At 41.1% G+C, this 17453-nt stretch overlaps 1 protein-coding gene across 1 annotated transcript in view; it reads left to right on the top strand.

The window, feature by feature from the left end:
* The window catches only part of C12H12orf75 (chromosome 12 C12orf75 homolog), a gene marked incomplete at its 5' end in the record, with an annotated part of 32868 nt that extends 21862 nt beyond the window's left edge, over window positions 1-11006 (top strand). Inside the window, 4 exons of the mRNA XM_074375913.1 lie at window positions 5704-5739; window positions 6534-6613; window positions 7364-7401; window positions 10120-11006. Of these exons, the coding sequence (XP_074232014.1) occupies window positions 5704-5739; window positions 6534-6613; window positions 7364-7368 (121 nt within the window). The remainder of the gene's footprint in view (window positions 1-5703; window positions 5740-6533; window positions 6614-7363; window positions 7402-10119) is intronic.
* Between the last annotated feature and the right edge of the window lie 6447 nt (window positions 11007-17453).

Raw genomic sequence — 17453 nt, 5'->3', positions numbered from 1 at the left:
TGACCTACAGGAAGTTAGAGCGTATGTATGGTTAGAGAGAAGTTCAGCCTTCCTGGTTCATTTAGGAAAGGTCTCCAAAGCTAGTCTGAAGCAGACGGGTGTGCCATTACCTGGAGAATCTGAATCAGTATAGAAACCCAGTTTGAGTAGAACGAGGGGAGGACCTTGCTGCTTTCACAGGAAGCAGGCTAGAAGTATTTGGTGGAAACTCTGAGATACAAGAAAGCAGTTTTGAAACCAACGGTTCCTTTTTTTTTCTTCCCCTTTTTCTGACATGCCTGTGGAAGGGCCAAATTGGGCCAGCTTTGGTAAGCTAGAGATCACCAAATGGTATACCACTCTTCAAGGATGTGTCATTTTTAAACTATCACCTGAGGAGTTGTCTTTTCAACAATCCCCAGAGTGGGAGACATGAGGGACTGGTGGTGTACTAGACCCATAACCACACTGGTCTCTGCAAACGTTTTCATTGATGCAGCCGCCCACCTCTGAGTCAGAGCCTGTGAGCATTCGATCTTACTCCAGGAGGTTATCCTGGGACTCACATTCTTTCTCCTCAAACACCTGTTCTTTGATAAAAAGAAAGCTAAATCTTTGCTAACAAAAAGAGACCCAATGTAATGAAATGCCCAGTGTACTTTTTTTTTAAACCTAGTCTAAAATTGTTAATACATGTTCCACGGTTCTTAGGAAATGTTCTTGTGGTTTAAGAGGTTTTTTTAAAAATAAGATGGGATGTGAGCTTTTGATTAAAAAGTTTTCCTTCCCCTCAGTGACCTCAGCCTCTGGCCCCATGGTGGTGAAATTGCGGCCAATGCAGGGAAAGGAGGAGGGAAACTGGCAAAAGTTACCTTTCACTTTTTGCTTTTAGGCGACTTGGTTTACAGTACCCATTTCCTTACCTCCTATAACTGTTTTGGTTCTCTTGACAGAAGCCTTATTCTGAAGATTTCTTCCCCATTTATGGTAGAGTGAGGGGTGTCCTTGTCCATGAATCCCTTCTCTCACCTCTACTTTTTAGGTGTCTGGGCATTGACTCTTCAGCTGTTTTAAAACTTATTTAGAAGCAGATTCCTATGATGGGAGATTTCTCCTGATTGATGCATGTCCACTTGCTCCTTTTCTAAGGGAGCAAGATGATGGGTGGGCTGAATTTGAAGAGGTATTTGTGTTTGAGAAAAATGTGTTACAGCTCAGTTGTGACAGCAACCTGGCTCCGGGCGAGAGACCAAGCAGCACTCGGAGAGTTGGAGAACTCAGGTTTATTATGCCAGCGAGCCCAGAGGAGTTAACACTCCAAGCTCTGGACCCTGTTTGTAGGTTTACACAGGCTTTTATAGGCTGCTGGTTTACTCTTTGCAACATCATATGCAAATAAGGTATAACAAAAGTTGACTAATTAGGAACAAGCTTTGTAGAAATGGACCAATCAGGAGGGAGAGAAATAACCAATCAGGAGTGAGGGAAATTGACCAATCAGGAGCGAAAGAAATTACCAATCAGGAGTGAGCTCCATGCAAATGAAGTACTACAAGTGGACCAATCAGAAGTTAGGGAAATGGGCCAATCAGGAGTGAGCTCAGGGAACCGATAGAATTTTAGGGGTAAGTAGGCAAAAAGTGAGATAGAACCTCTGGGCCAGGGAACTGGATGGTGCTGGCAGGAGAGCAGTGGCCCTACCAGTCTTTTTATGGGGCTTCCCACCTCATTTGGACTAATTAACTCCTGGGCAGTGTTAACAAGAGCAGCAGAGTGGTTTGGCCCCTTCCAGCTCATTGACTGAATCAGCCTCGTTTTTACTTTGCTTATCATTTCCAGCAAGAAATAATTCACCCTTCAGTCTGTTTTCTAAGGGAGGACTGGAGGGTGAAGCCATCTCATTCTCTGCCTTTACTGCTCAGCTTTAGGACTGGCAGAAAACAGCATCCCGACGTTTGTGACGGAGGACCTTCTAGATTGTCAGCGGCTGCCGTTCTCACCAAGCCTGGGGACCCTGGAGTTTTCTGTCCTGCTCTTCCTCCTCACTTCCTTCACTGGTTTGGGGGACACATCTTGCAATCCATCAGCAATCACAGCTGCTGGCTGCTCAATAGCCACTGCCCTTCCACTAAAGCTGTGACCAGAAAAGGAGAACAATGGAGTCCTCTGTGGAAAAACAGAGTGGCTCATCCATCCGGTGGTTTTGGTAGGGGATGCGCTGGTCCGAGCACCACTGCCAGCCCGACGTTCTCCATCAGCAGGGTTTAGGAAGGACTGCAGGCTTTTTTCATTACTCCAGAAATTGAACAGAAATCTGCGTGTGCCTACAATGAGGCTGCATAGGCTCTCTGTTACCAAGATGTGAGATTTATTTGCCTTTGATTCAGATTACATAAATTCCCTGTGGGAACCATCCCAGGCACACCAGAAGGTCCCTTTCGCACTTGTATGTCTAGGAAAATATCAGCAGATGGACGATTAAGGCTAGTTGATAACGAACTCTTTTAAAACGATTTTTAAAAATGGGGTACAGTCCAGATGTTCGGACAGCCAGGGCACGATTCAAAACTTGAGAATCCCCAGGGATAAGAATCCCAGACTTAAGTTTCTTACTATGTTGCTTAGCAATTAGATAAACTTATCACCCCAGTTTTGAACTGCCGCAAGATAATGTCCACTTTTTCTTGATAAGAAATTATGACTTTTCAGAGGAGTTAGTCCCCACATCAGAAGGTGGATTTTTTAGATGCCCACCTGGAGTGACCAGTAACCATGAGATGACGCTACCAGCTCTTCAGAGCTGTGGCTTCACATCTCGGGGCTTCCTTTTACCAGGAATCTTTATGGATGCTTAAGGAGCCATTTCTTCCCAAAAGTACAGCCTGTGTGGTCAGGACAGGACCACATCACCCCAGCTGGGAGGATGCTGTCCTCTTGGACAGGGCAGGACACCCCTTGGCTCTCAAGCAGCTAAACAGAGTGGCTTGGACCCCTCTGGCCACAGAGATTCGTTTAGACCAACCACCGTTTTCTGATTTAACTTCAATTTGGACATGGTTTTCTAGATGAATAGATTCTAATGTGACTGCTGATCAGGAGAGCTTTTCTGCCGGAATAAAAATGAGTTACCTTGCCATTTGACAAATTCTGCAAAGACTGATTGTCCCTGGCAGCTGATAGAGGTTTCTTCTAATGCTAATGAAACATTGACTACGACTATTCTGCCACCTTGGTCCCCACTTCCCTTAAGTGGGATGGTGAGAATTGGAGAGAGCCAGCTTGGGAGATGGGGGTGTTTCTCTGATACAATTAGCCGGGGCTCACAGTTGATGAAGCGGGACCTGGAATCACACCAACCTTGGTTTTGAGTTCTGGCTCTACTTCCTGGCTCTGTAACCTTGGTCACGTGACTCAACCTCCCAGAGCCTGTTTTCCTTCTTTAAATGTGGCTAATACCCATCTTGCAGGACTGTGATGAGAATCAAAGGGAACAGGAGAACAGCGCTAGCTAAATTACAGTTACACAAGCAGGTTGTGAGACAGGGTGGGGCTGAAAGCTTTTGCAAGAATGTTGCGAAGGCAGCTCCTACTTTAGGGGAAGTCACAGAGTTGGTTTGTTGCTGGAAGTGGTTTTGACCTTTATATTACATCTGCCTATTTGAGAGGCAGAGTGTTGCATTAGAACGTGGAGCATGGTTTTGGTGTCTGATGGAGTTTCATTGTTGGACTTGCATGTTGGTTAATGACATGGCTCTCTGAACCTATTTCCTCAGGTCTAAACTCTTAGAACTGCTATGAGGAGTAGCACTGATGCACATGAAGTGTCTAACACTGCATCTGACACAGGAAGGGCTCGTCAATGATGCTGTTTTATCCATGTCATCTGTAGGCTGTAGGCTCTGTGTCGTGGAATAATTGTGGAAGGAAGGGGCGAGGCAGCTGTCTCGTGCATGGGAGCATACAGACAGAGGCAGGCACTCAAACTTACTTGAAGGTTTAAAAGAGTGGACATCTGATAAGTTTTTATAAATGGTATCTTTAAAGATTTTGTAATGTATCTGAAGCTCAACTTATTATCCAATAAATATGGCAGCCACATTATCATGTCCTCCGAATTAGGTGTGTGAGGTTATTGATTAACTTTATAATAGAGAACACCAAGTAGTTTTTAGGGTATTGAATAATTTGAGATTATAGATTAAAAATAATTTATTATTTTCTTACACTTGGGGAAGTTAAATATACTTTAAAACCTTGACTATATCCTTGAGCCAAATTAGGCAAAAGGGGAAAGAATTAAACAGCCATGTCATTGGATGAGAAGAGCTGTGGCAGAAAATGGGACATTGTATATGTCCACATCTGCCAGTTGCATATAGCTTCAAACACAATGTCATGATTACTCTGGTCCTGAATGGCCAACATTAACAGTTGTAATAATCTTGAATGAATTTGTCGCCATCATTTTCCTGTTACCTGCATTAACGATTTATAAATCCATTTCAATTAAAAGTAGTAAACACCTTGAAGTGTTATTCCACTTCAAAAAGCATAACACCATTTCTAATACAGTATGACTTTGACACCTTTGAATTAAAAAACGATCCACCTTTAGCAAGAGATAAATGAAGTTGATAATTACCTGGCAAATTCAGGTTATGGGCTCAATTTGGACAAATTAGCTCACAAGGTGTCTTTTTGCTTCTATTGGAGTATTTTCTGTGGGGATGGGCAGTGTTCAACAGATAATTTTGAAATCTCCCCTTCTTCATGGACTTCAGATTTACTGGCTGTTGCAATGAAGCAAAATCTCAAGTACATATACATTTACAACTTTTAAATGGGTGAAACCACCATTAGACATTATGTAGAATTAGGAGATTCAGTGAAGCTGTTTAGATGTTTTCAGGCTACCCCTTCCTTGACTGAAGCCCTTTTAAATTACATGCTGAATTCAGCCAGATACATTTGAGTCTTGTTTTTTTTTTCTTTCAGAAAAATAACTAATATATGCTAACTAGTGCTCCAAGGAAAGCTTCCTGATCCTCCTAAAAATATGCCAAGGAATTCTAGTAGAACATGGATTCCTCTTATTCAAGGAAAGGCTGTGCATTTTTGAAGGGTGATTCCCTCCAAAAACTTCATTTTGAATATTTCCTCCTTCTCTTCGCAGTAGATCATGTATAAAATGGCTGGCTTTTTAGATAAAAGAAAGTTAAAGTCAATGTAACTCTTTTTGCACTAAAGAAATCTTTCATACCTAGATTTATGCCACTGAACTGGCATGAGAGAAACAAAAATCACAGTGTTAGGGCTGGAAGGGACCTTGGGAATCGCCCTCTTCTCTTACAGATGACATACAGGCAGGTAACTTGCCTATAGCCAGTCTGTCAGGCAGGGAGCAGCCAAGCCAAGAACCCAGGCTTCCCGACGCCTAATTTATGTGCTCTTTCCAATCTCAGCTACCCTCAGTTGTTCATTTTGTTTGGCAGTTGGGCTTGTTGGCCCTTGCTGGATTTGCACATTTCGGTATGTAGAAAATTACCAATTTTTTAGTCTGTAAGTGATTGGGTGGAGACAGAATACTGTTACAGAAAAACTCGCTGGAAGAACTAGAAGTAAAAGTGGCTTTAACTCATCAGTCCGTCCCCTTTTCCTCAGCCGAAAGTGAGGCCGCTGACTACATAACCATATGGCTCATAGCAAATGTTTTTGACCTTTTAGAACAGAAGAGTCGATAACAGAAGATGACAAGAGGAGGTAAGTTTGGTATTGAAGCTGCCTTTAACTTGAATAATTTTGGCCATACTTTATGGATGTAATTTAACCTGCATTAATTTAACTCATGGATTTAATCGACCACCGTAGCACATTGCCAATAAGGATTCCACCAGGAAAACTTTTGGCACAGAGAATGCAGGTAGGAGCATGTGATCTGATAAAGAACTTGGCCCAGGGTTCACAATCTTTCTTCTTTTAAGCAAGGTCGGTTTGTCCTGTGCACACAGCCTGTGCTGGTTTCCATCCTGGGGCCCTTGGATGTGCCATTGTCCCCAACTAGAGGATGTTCCTTCATTTTGCCCACCTTCTCCGTCCTGCCATCCTGTGATTAACTGCACTCCACTCTCATTACTCCTCACCTCTCTCTTTCTCCTCGCTTTATATCTGCCTCTAGGTAAAATGTTTGTGTGTGTCCATGGCACCTAATAGCACTCTGAATTCTTGATGATTGTTGACTGATTAACTGTAATGTCACTGTACTGATATATTACTATACTGAATTATAAAAATCCCAAATTTTCTTTCTCATTGCAAGTAAAATACCTAAAAGTTCTTCTGTACAGCTTTTTCTTTTTACATATAGCTTCTCTTTAACATAGAAAAGCAATTACATTTCCAAGGACAGTAATATTCTGAATTCTACTTTTGAAAAGTCATGAGTTACTTTAATAATTCTCTAATTATTTGAAGGACCTCATGCTTTCACTTTCTGCAAATATAAAGTACCACGTAGTTTGGTCTTATTTTTCTATTATCTACTTCTTTTCATGAAGAAACTATGGAGGGGTGTATGTTGGTCTACCGTCTGAAGCTGTCAATATGGTATCCAATCAAACAAAGACTGTACGAAAAAGTAAGTAAAACCATGTGATATTTACTTTCTCTACATATTTTTTTTGTTTTGTGAAAAAAAATGTGAAATGCATGTTTCAGCTTGCCTGACTACACATTACTGAGTTGCAGTGAACCATGTGTAAGAACCCAGTCTGCTCATTTGTTGAAATTGCCACCCACATAATGGGAGTAATTCCAGACCAAAATTTAGCTTGTTTGTGGTTATGCTTCATGGATATTTTAAATTTCTGGCTAATTTCAGTGATGATCAGTATGAAAATGAAAGCAAATGTTTCAGTAAGTTTATGGGCTTTTGTAGAATATAAAGGTAAATGCCTGTATTATAAATGTGACTGATGATAAGTAGTCTGGTGATTAGAAGCAACGTAACTGCCTATTGTATAGTGAAATGAAGTTTCTGAGTTTTAGTAGTAATTGTGGGGCTAATGAAGTGCTTTTGATAATAGGTGCGATTATGACCTCATAGATAAACAATTGCTTAAGCAGGAAGCTTAAGTGTGGCTCGTGGTAATGCATGCTGATTTACTGATCACTGTACAGTTGTCTGATATAGTTGAAGAGCTATTAATGTTTAATTTTACACAAGCCTTTGTTATTTAACATACTATAGCTATTTGTTTCATTGCTGTTTCTCTACTTAATGGTTTAGACTAGCAAATACATATGTCACAACTACTTTTAGTCTTATAGGAACCTAGAATATGTTCTTTATAACTGAGCATTTAACTTTCTTAATTTTCTCTTTAAGATTAGAAGAAAATAATATCCTGACTCAGTAATCAAGAGGTACTGTATGTTTTTTCTAAATAATTCTACATATTTAGCCTTGATGCATGAAATATAGCTATTAAAGCTCTGTATTTCTAAGAAATCTTGAATTTCAAGAATTGGAGGGGGGTCTCATGATTAAATCTATGGAACTAAGCATGTTTTATTATAAAGAGGGCTTCAATGATTAGATCAATTTTGTTTGCAGTTTTTTTTTTTTCAAATGCAACTTAATTCATTCAATAAGAACAAAATACCGAAGTTTCACTCTTCATTGCCAAAATCTTTGTGGGGCTAGGACTTTGTAAATGACAGATAAGGGGAGACTAGAGAGGCTGGGAATTAGATTAGGATCAATATTAAATGTTTGGCGATGGCCAGGGGGTAGTTAATATACAGAGAGAAGATGTATCGATACCAAAACTCCAATAGAGATGGGCAGTCATCAATGTGCAGAGATGCTGTTACGCAGGAAGGAGCAGTCAAGTCATAGACCGAATCTCCAGGTTGGGTATTATACGTTCAATAGGAACAAAAGAACCCATTGCCTAGAAGATGAAGTGCTGTGGACCTGGTGAAGAGCTTGGAGTTAGAATGAAGACAAACAAGATCAAGGACGGAAGAAAAACAGCCTTCATTCAGTAACTACCCTCTGAGTACCAGCCTCTAAAAGGTGCTGAGCAGCATCTCCATAGAGGCAAAGAGCTTCAGTTTACTTGGTCCAAAATGCATGCAGTGCTCGGATCTGCACTGTCTTTCAGTCTTGCTGAATGACATCCCACCCCTTTGGAACATCCAGTGACCAGGAATGCCCTGTCTCTTGAGATAGCCCATATTCTTTTGGGAGTCAGACAACCTTGGATTTGAATTCAGGCTCTTTTACATACTAGCTGAGCAAGTTACTTCTTTGTAACCTTCATTTTGTAATTCATAATAATGGAACTGATGGTCAGCTTGAAGAGTTCTTGTTAGGATTAAACATGAAGTAAATGGTAGCTTCTGCTGTAATTGTCATTTTTTTTTTGTAACCAGAATCCAGCCATTGGTAGACCAGAAGCAAGATTGATTCAATATTGAACCAACTTCTTGCTCAGGGCCAGTACTGGTGGCTAGGGTCTGGGATGGGATGGGTTGCAGAATAAGCTCACAGGTGGAGACAAGTAAGCTTCCCTACTGGGGGAAAGAGACAACTGATTTATTCTGGACAAGAAATCCAACAATCTTGGGTGGCCACTTCTTCAAAAACTATCTCATCAAGGCAACAGCATCACAGATATTTATCCCCTGGTGCCCATAACCACATTAGGCTGTTGAGTTTCTCTTTAGGAATCTGCTAAGAATATTCTATTTCTAGTATTTTTAATAGAATTCTAGCTCTCAGGCAGATTTCTAAGTTCCCTGCCAGTTTTCCCTTATATACAGCAGTATTTTTATTATTCGCATCAAATAGAAAAAGTAACCTAGTTGAAAATAAGCATACATTACTGTTTACCCTCCTGAAAACAGGGTGTATTTCAAAAAGCATATTAATAGAGTGGAAAGAGGTGCCCTGTACATAGATAGCAGGGGACTCAGTAGCTTTATTAACATGGGACCTTAGATGAAGATCCTTACCTTCTCCCAGCCTCTCTCAATTTCAGTTTTCACAGAAGAGACTTATACAAGATAACTGTCCAATTTTGTATGGGACCTAGAATTCCCTGATGACAGTGAGCAGCGTTGCTGATACATCAGTCCATATAACTTTCCACGGCTGGCTAGAATATTTCCTTACTGCTCGTGGCTGTAAATAGGAAGATAAAGTCATTTTGTCACCATCCCTCTCCCTTCTCAATTTCCCCCATTCCTTAACTCAATTTCTAAACAGTCGCTTTGCCTCTTTTGAATTCCCTGAGGAGTTTTCTAAGTTGAAAGGCTGTCCATTTTCCTTAGTTGCTAATTATGCATTGTGGTACTTATCTGTGAGGCGTCTGAGCTTAAGTTATTGGACAGAAAACCCCGATGACACAGTCCTTTGGAGAGGGAGATGTCTTATGGAAAAGATTGGAAACACTTTTTTTTGTTTGTTTGTTTTTACATGTTAGGTCAAAAAAACAATCTCTCTAGAAATAAAGCCACTGAACTCACTCAGTAACCAAAATTCAAAGTTGATTACTTTTTGAAGCAATTGAGGAATTATTTCAGAATCTCTTAAAATTACTTCTATCACGGTACAAAGGTGTAGTTTCTTCCACAGATGACTCGAGGGTGAAAGTTATGCCCATTTAGATGTATGGAGTCCTGCCAGCACAGTGATGCTTCTCAGATGCCAAGGGATGAGCCAGCTGCCTCAGAATCCCCTGGAGGAGCTCGGGAGAGTGTGGATGGCTCGACCCCTCCCAGGAGGGTCGGATCAGGCAGCCAAAGGACGGCGCTGTGACTGAGCAGTCTGTCTCAGAGATGTGGATGTGTAGCTACGTTTGGGCATCATCATGTTGTTGTATTTTAACTATTAGTTTAGAAATCTTTCTCCACGTGACTTTGTCTCTTTATATAAGAATCCTCAGGGCTTCACACTGTGCTGGCCACCTATTGAGTCTCAAATAAATATTGAACGCATGTTGAACATGTGCTTTTACTAAAAAGAAAATCAGTAAATAATTTGCAGGCTTAAAGCTGATATATATGTATTTTTATCTCCGTTGTGTCTTTTCGTGTTTGCAAACTCTTGTCTTTTTTGTTTTTTTGCCTTCATAGCTTGCTCATCAAGATTTGGATGGAATTTTTGCTTCGCAGGACATTGTAGTGCACACAGACATTCCGAAGGAAAGTGTAAACAGTCGCTCCTCCCCCCTCCTCCAAAATTCTTAGTTTATAGTTAAAACCATGGGTATATAGTGAATGTTGTGGTACTAGAAAAGAATTGGTTAAACAGTACTCATCTATGGAACTTGCCGTGGTCCACCGGCTGAAGACGAGCTTACAGATGGTTACTGCCCATCCGGCCACTGTGCTCCAGCTGCGTCCTCACCCTGGCCATCCCCACAGCTCATGAAGATCATGTCTTTTCACTGATACTTTTTTGATAGTTTTTATATAACAAAATCCTTAATCTATTTATAACTTAAAAGAATAAGGCACTATAAACAAATTACTCAAAGTAATATATTTGTCTTATCTTTCACTATTTCTATGTCATGCTGATTTTTAGCTGTAAAGCTGTTAAATTGATTCTTATTATCTCTTCTCCTTTTTTACTCTTTGGTTTTCAGCTTTATTTAAATGTCAGAGGGTTTTCTTTATGAGAACAGTGTGTTACATTGCAATACTTTAAACTGAGAAAAGTGAACTGAGATTTGCACGCCATGTGCACATTTTGATTATCCTCCTGTTTTCTTTTGTCAAAGGCTTATGTAGCCACAAGTACGTCATAGTCATTGAGTCTCCCATTCTGCCTGTGTGTGATCAGAGCATCTCATTGCCTTAACTCCACGCTCTTTTCCAGGCTTGTCACTGATGGTTAGTGGGATATTTGGAAAGTTCTTAATTTGATAGTGACCATGTGTATCCGTTTGGTACTGCAATGTAAAATCACTCAATTTACCAATGTATTTCAACAATTAAAACATTTTTATCCCTCTTTACCTGGATTTCTTTAGTTATTTTTTGAAAGAACACTTTCAAATAAGTCGCACGTAGCATTGTGATATATAGATACAATATATCAGTATAAAAATAATATAATAATAGATTACTGTGAAAAAACAATATTTTTTCCACAAGAAAAGCATGACCTTATATATTTGGTCCACACATCTACCATTTTAAAATCAATTAAAAAAAACCTGAAGATGAGAACCACTAAGAGATGGTTGTGATACACGGACTCCCGCCCTACACTCACACATAATGGCATTTAGGTGGAACTTAAGCAGGGCTAGGCTAGGGCAATGAGTGATAAGGTTCACCTCCTGCACGAGACACGCCTTTAAGATTAGGAGAGGGGGCTGTTTAATACACGGAGACCAACACAGTGTCAAGGGAAAAGAAACTTAAGAGTGTGTCTTAATTGAAACATTACATTAGGAAGGTCCGAGACGTTCCAGAGGGCAGGGCTATGCCTGTCCCAGCACCGGGTAAAACCCAGTGCTTAGTAACTGGGTTTTTGATAATGCTGAGGCCATCCTATTGCATCACATGTTTCTCCCACTTCTGTCTCCACTAAAGCAACCCATTAAGTGAAGACAAACTTCTTTTTCCATCAGTAGAGTCCCTAACACATACATTTAGCACTCAATTACACATTTTGCTTATTCTTCAAATATTTAATATTGAAGCACTGCAGACTCCCTAGCAGACAGCTGCCTTGTGTATGCCTTTCCATTCTTAGGATTGGGTCCCAGGGACTTACTGTAAAGAAGTGGCCTTGGGTTGATATGAAAGGAAGATAATTTATGAAATTTGTGACTTTCTCTTAGATGGGGACAGACTGTGATGTCTTCTCTAGAGCAGTAATATCTTTGGGACAGATTTAAGGCCTTGGGTAAATCATTTGATTTTTCTGTGCGTTGGAAATTTTCAATGAATGGAACAAAATCTATTCTAATTTTCTTCTAAGATTGTCAGCAGAATTCATTCTGTCCTTGATTCATACATCCAGCAGTTATTTCCCAAATGTCTGCTCTAGGCCCGGCATCGTTTCAGGCATTGGAGACGCAGTAGTGCACAAATCAGACAAAACTCCTTGGCATCATGGGGTTTATGTTTTATGAGGGGTGGGGATGACATACTAGGTGAATATATAGTTGTCAGAGTAATAAGTTCTATGGGGAAAACCAAGCCAGAGAAGAGGGAATAGAGAGCCAGTTGGGAAGGTGGTATTGCAATTTTAATCTTAAATAGGATGATCAGGGAATTACTCACTGAGAAGATGAAATTTGAAAGCAAAGAGCTGAAGGAGAAGTACCTACCCATGTGGGTTCCAGCAGAAAGATATTTTAAGGAGAAGGAGTAAGTGAAAATGCCCCACGCAGGGGTGTGTCTGGAAGATCTGAAGAAGCACAGAGTCAGTGTAGCTGGACAAAAGATGGCGAATGGAGGAGTTGTAGGGGAGGTCAAAGAGCCCTGAGGAGGAAGGTTTTGGAGGAAGATCAGGTCTATTATAGACCACTGGCTTCATTTTTTGTTTTAAGATAAAAATTGTATATATGGTGTACAACATGATTTTATATACATTGTGAAGTGAGGCTGAGCTAAGTTAAGCCAACACATCAACTCACATACTGTTGTGTGTGTGATGAGATCACTTGAAATCTACTTTCTGAGCATATTTCAGGTATTCAGTACAGTATAACTGTCGTCATCATGCTGTACATTAGCTCTCTAGACTAATCAGTCCCAAATAATTGCAACTTTGTACCCTCTGACCCACATCTCCCCACTCTCCCTTAGCACTCAGTGTTCTACTCTCTGCTTCTGTGAGTTTTTAGATTTCACTTACAGGTGAGATCAAACAGTATTTTTCTTTGTCTGGCTTTTTTTTTTTTTTTAACTTAGCATAATGTCTTCCAGGCTCATCTCTGTTGCTACAAATGGCAGGATTTCCTTCTTTGGTATGGCTGATTAATGTTCCATTGTGTATATACACCACATTTTCTTTATTCATCCATCCAGTGGACACTGAGGTTGTTTCCATGTCTTGACTATTGTGAATACTGTAGTGAACATGGGGGCACAGCTTTTAGACAGTGACTTCAGATACATACCCAGAAGGAGAATTGCTGGATCCTATGGCAGTTCTATTTTGAATTTTTTGAGGAACCTCCATACTGTTTTCCACTAGTGGCTGCACCAATTTTCATTCCCACCAACAGAGTACAAGAGATTCCTTTTCTCCACACTCTCTCCAGCACTTACTGCCTGTCTTTTTGATGACAGCCATTCTAACTGGTGTGAGGTGATATTTCATTATGGTTTTGACTTGTGTCTTCCTGATGATCAGAGATGCTGAGCATCACTTCACATACCTGCTGGCTGTCTGCAGGTCTCCCTTAGAGAAGTGTCTATTCGGGTTTCTTTGCCCATTTTTGAGTTGGGTTGTATTATTGTTATTGAGTTGAATTCCTTATATTCTTTGATACTAACCCCTTATCAGAAAGATGTGTGGCTTGCAAATATTTCCTCCTATTCCATAGGTTTCTCTTCTCTGTTGATTATTTCCTTTGCTGTGTTCAACAATAAAGGAATATTTGAAATTATGAGTCATCTTTACAGGATTATAATAGTCATAAAAATCATGCTTTTGAAGAATATGTAATTTAATAAGAAAGTGTTCACAGTATATTTCAGACAGCAAAGACAAAAGTTATATACAGAATTATCCCAGATATGTATGTATGTGTTTGTGTACACACACAGAGTAAGGCTGAGGAGGGCGTGGTACAGTGGTGTGTTGGGTCCTTGTCTCTCATTGTTCAGTGACCTTCATGCCTGGTACCCCCCGACGCCTAGCACTAGCGCAGTGTTAGGCTCCCAGGAGTAACAATGGTTTATTGAAAGTTGATGAACGGACTTCCTCCATCAGTTTACCAGATCTTGACAGTTTAGAGAGTTTTAGCTACATTATATCTAATGCTCATGGAAATCTTCTACACTTTAAGGTAATAGGAAAACAGGATGATAGTTTGAATCGATTTCCTGCTTAACAATCGGCACAAAATATGTAATAACTTTCAGTGTTTAATGTCTTATTAAAAAACAAAACAAAACCAAACCAAACCACGGGCGCAGGTCATGCTGCGTGATGCGTACATTTACTGTCCTCTGGTGGAGTCAACTTTGAATAGCAGCTTTATTTTTCCCCCTTCATTGCTAATGATGGGAGTAATCCATATTTTACTTTCCTTAATATATTCGTGTATTCGAGGATTCAGCAGTTTCTTCATAATAGCAGGGAGTTTATATCCTGGATTTGAAACTTTCTAGCTATGTATCTTGGGTAGTTGACTTAACGTCTGTGTCTCAGATTCCTAATCTGTAAAATGGAGACAATAATAAAATAGTAAAAATGAGTATGTATCGAGCACTACCGGTAACATGCCATCAATAAACTCATTGCATTTCCACAATAGTCTGTTTATATCAGAATACATTTCCATCCTACAAACAAGGAAACCAAGATCCCAGAGGAAAATAGTTGCTGCTTCTCAGAGAAGTGTGAGAATCAAGTGAGTTAATACGCGTAAGGTGATTCGGAGATGGCGTGATGCAGAGTAAGTGTTCAGTAACACCATCAGCACGCGTGTTACAAGACTGGGTCTGTGCCAAAGACGTTGCCATGGGCCACAGGGATCTTGATTTATGTTTGGACTACTCCCGTTTGAAACACATGCCAGTTACTTGCATCATGAAATGTGCACTATATCAAATAGTAAACTGTATTTATTTATACGTATTTTCCAGACACTTTTATTAAGCCAGAACATAACTCCTCATTTCTCCAGGTACTGGGGTCAGTCTATTTCACTCTTAATTGTCCTAGGAAATTTGTGGGAGGGAAGGATAAAAAGGGCACATTTAGTATTTACATTAGTTTGCAATCATCTGCAGGTAAATGGGATCTCTATGTATTTTCCCAGGTCTGAGTATGGGAAGTGGGGGTGAGGGAGCCAGGATGGTGCCCAAAGCTATTCATGTAGCTCCTTAGGCTGCCCATTTCTTTATCTACTCAAAAACTATGTACTGAGCCCCCGTGTCTTGTATTGTTCTAAGCACTGGCCTCTCCCTCAGTTCTTCCTTAAGAAATTAATCATGATTAAAATATCACTCTTTAAAAATATTCTGTTAGGTTGAATAACATCCCCTTCTGAAATTCATGTCCACTCAGAATTTCAGACTGTGACCTGATTTGTAAATAGGGTCTTTCCAGATGTAATTAGTTGAGGTCACACTGCATTAAATGGGCTCTAAATCCAATATGACTGGTATCTTCTAAGAAGGGAAGACAGACAGACACACAGGGAGACTGTCATGTGAAGAAGGAGGCAGAGATGGGAGTGATGCAGTTACAAGCCAAGAAATGCCATGGGTTGCTGGAGGCACCAGAAGCTGGAGGTGGCGAGAAAAGATTCTAAAAACTTTCAAAGGATCACTATATAGATAGATAGATAGATAAAACCCAAATTTCTTCTGTATAGCACAGGGAACTAAACTAAATATCTCGTAATAACTTTTAATAAAAAAGAAAAAAAAGTTTCAAAGGGAGCATAGCCCTGCTGACACCTTGATTTTCAACTTCTAGCCTCCAGAACTGTGAGAAAATACCTTTCTGTCCTTTTAAGGCACCCAGTTTCTGGTACATGGTTATGGCAGCCACAGGGAACTGAACCACCAAAAAGCAGTTTGTAGAACACTGCTTTCTGCTCACAAGGAAGTGGGCTTGTGAGTGCCTGGTCCCTGAACAGATGGATTTTCCCACCCAGTCTTTCTCTGAAGCATTTCCTGAGGGCAGGCTGGCTCCCAAGGAGGATGGAGATTAGCTGAGCAAACCAGTTCCTTCCAGAAACTCACCAATCAGAGGGGAAGGACAGGAGGTCCAGCTAAGGTTTCTTCCAGGGGAAACACGGGGAGTGGGGAATAAGGGTTCCTGCCTAACACTGAACTGTACATGCCAATTTTTCCAGCCTGCACAATGTTTTTCTAAAAAAATTGAATTGGTTCCCAACATTAAAAAGTTGGGAGATTTCATGTAAAATACAGATTTCAGGCTTCTCTAAGAATATGGAACGTCTGTTCATACTGGGCCACATGCCCTCACGGTGAGGAACTCCTGCTGCAAAGTTGTTAGTGGGTAGACACACCCCTAAATTAGAGGGTGCATGGAGGGGTCCTCACAGCAGAGGAAGAGGGACAAAGTGAATGATTGTTTTATAGCTCAGAAGAGGAAAAGGAAAGAAAGGCACTGGGCAGGGGGAAAGCACCCGAGGCAGGAGCTGTCAGCCAGGGTGGCTGGTAGAGACAGCTCCAGCTGTGGATTTTACGGGTGGCTTCTGACATCACATTTTCCTCCGGGTGTGCTGGAGCCAAATACCTTGTCTTCCGTTCTTGTATAGGCTTTTCCTGTAGTTGTCATGGCAATTGTCAGCGGTCATGGCACTGGTGGGTGTGTCATTTAGCATGCTAATGCATCACAGTGACCGTAAAATGAGGCTCAAGGTCCACTGGAAGTCAAATCCTCCACCATCTTGGGCTTCACAGGTTCTAGCCAGTTCTTGTTTCTTCTCTCTGCAGCTGTCTCCTGAGACTTACTAAGAGTAATTGGTTTCTATTCAAGGGAGGGGCAGGGGTATGATTCTGAGGACAATAGCCTTAGTAACAAAAAAGGAAAGTTGCTCTTAAGAATATCTGCAATCTGGTGGACCCAGCATCCCCCCACCCTCCAAAAGCCATCTCTGAAGATTCTGTTCACGCATGAACGTTTAAGGGAAAAGGGGAAGTAATCTCAGTTAATCGTTGAGATAAGGTGGTCAGAGTCGTTGCTGTCCCCCAGTGCCTGCAGGCTTGTCCCAGCCAACTGCTTCAGCCTGCTCTTCTGTGACTCAGGGAGGCCTGGGAGACTTCAGCTTTTCTATAAACAGGAGGCAGGGGTTGAGCAGGGAGCCTACAGGGCTCAATATCAGTCTCCCCCTTTTCTTTTGCTGAGTCTCAATCTTGAGAGCAAGTGTTGGACAAGAAAGGGAATACCATCTTGGATAGAGGGGTTAGTCAAACTCAGCAGAGGAGCCTGGTTTTAGGGGGACTCGGTGTCAAAGTGGTGCCTTCTTCAGATGGGGGCAGGCCCCAGCTCGCCATCCTACCTGCCACCTCCCCCCATGTCTCACCTTGGTCCTCACCACTCCTCTGTTCCCACCTGGCACCTTCAGACATTTTGGCTCAGGCTTCTCAGAGCAGCGGTTGAGAGCACAGACTTGAGTCCAACAAAGCCCTGGTTCATATCTGTGCTCAATTACTCCCTCAGGGTGTGGGCTTGGGCAGTTTACTTCACCTCCTTGAGCCTCAGTTTGCTTATTTGTAAAATGGGAATAGAAGCTGCC

Source organism: Camelus bactrianus, chromosome 12 (assembly GCF_048773025.1).
Source record: "Camelus bactrianus isolate YW-2024 breed Bactrian camel chromosome 12, ASM4877302v1, whole genome shotgun sequence".
Classification (NCBI taxonomy): domain Eukaryota; kingdom Metazoa; phylum Chordata; class Mammalia; order Artiodactyla; family Camelidae; genus Camelus; species Camelus bactrianus.
This window is presented reverse-complemented; position numbering and strand designations above follow the sequence as displayed.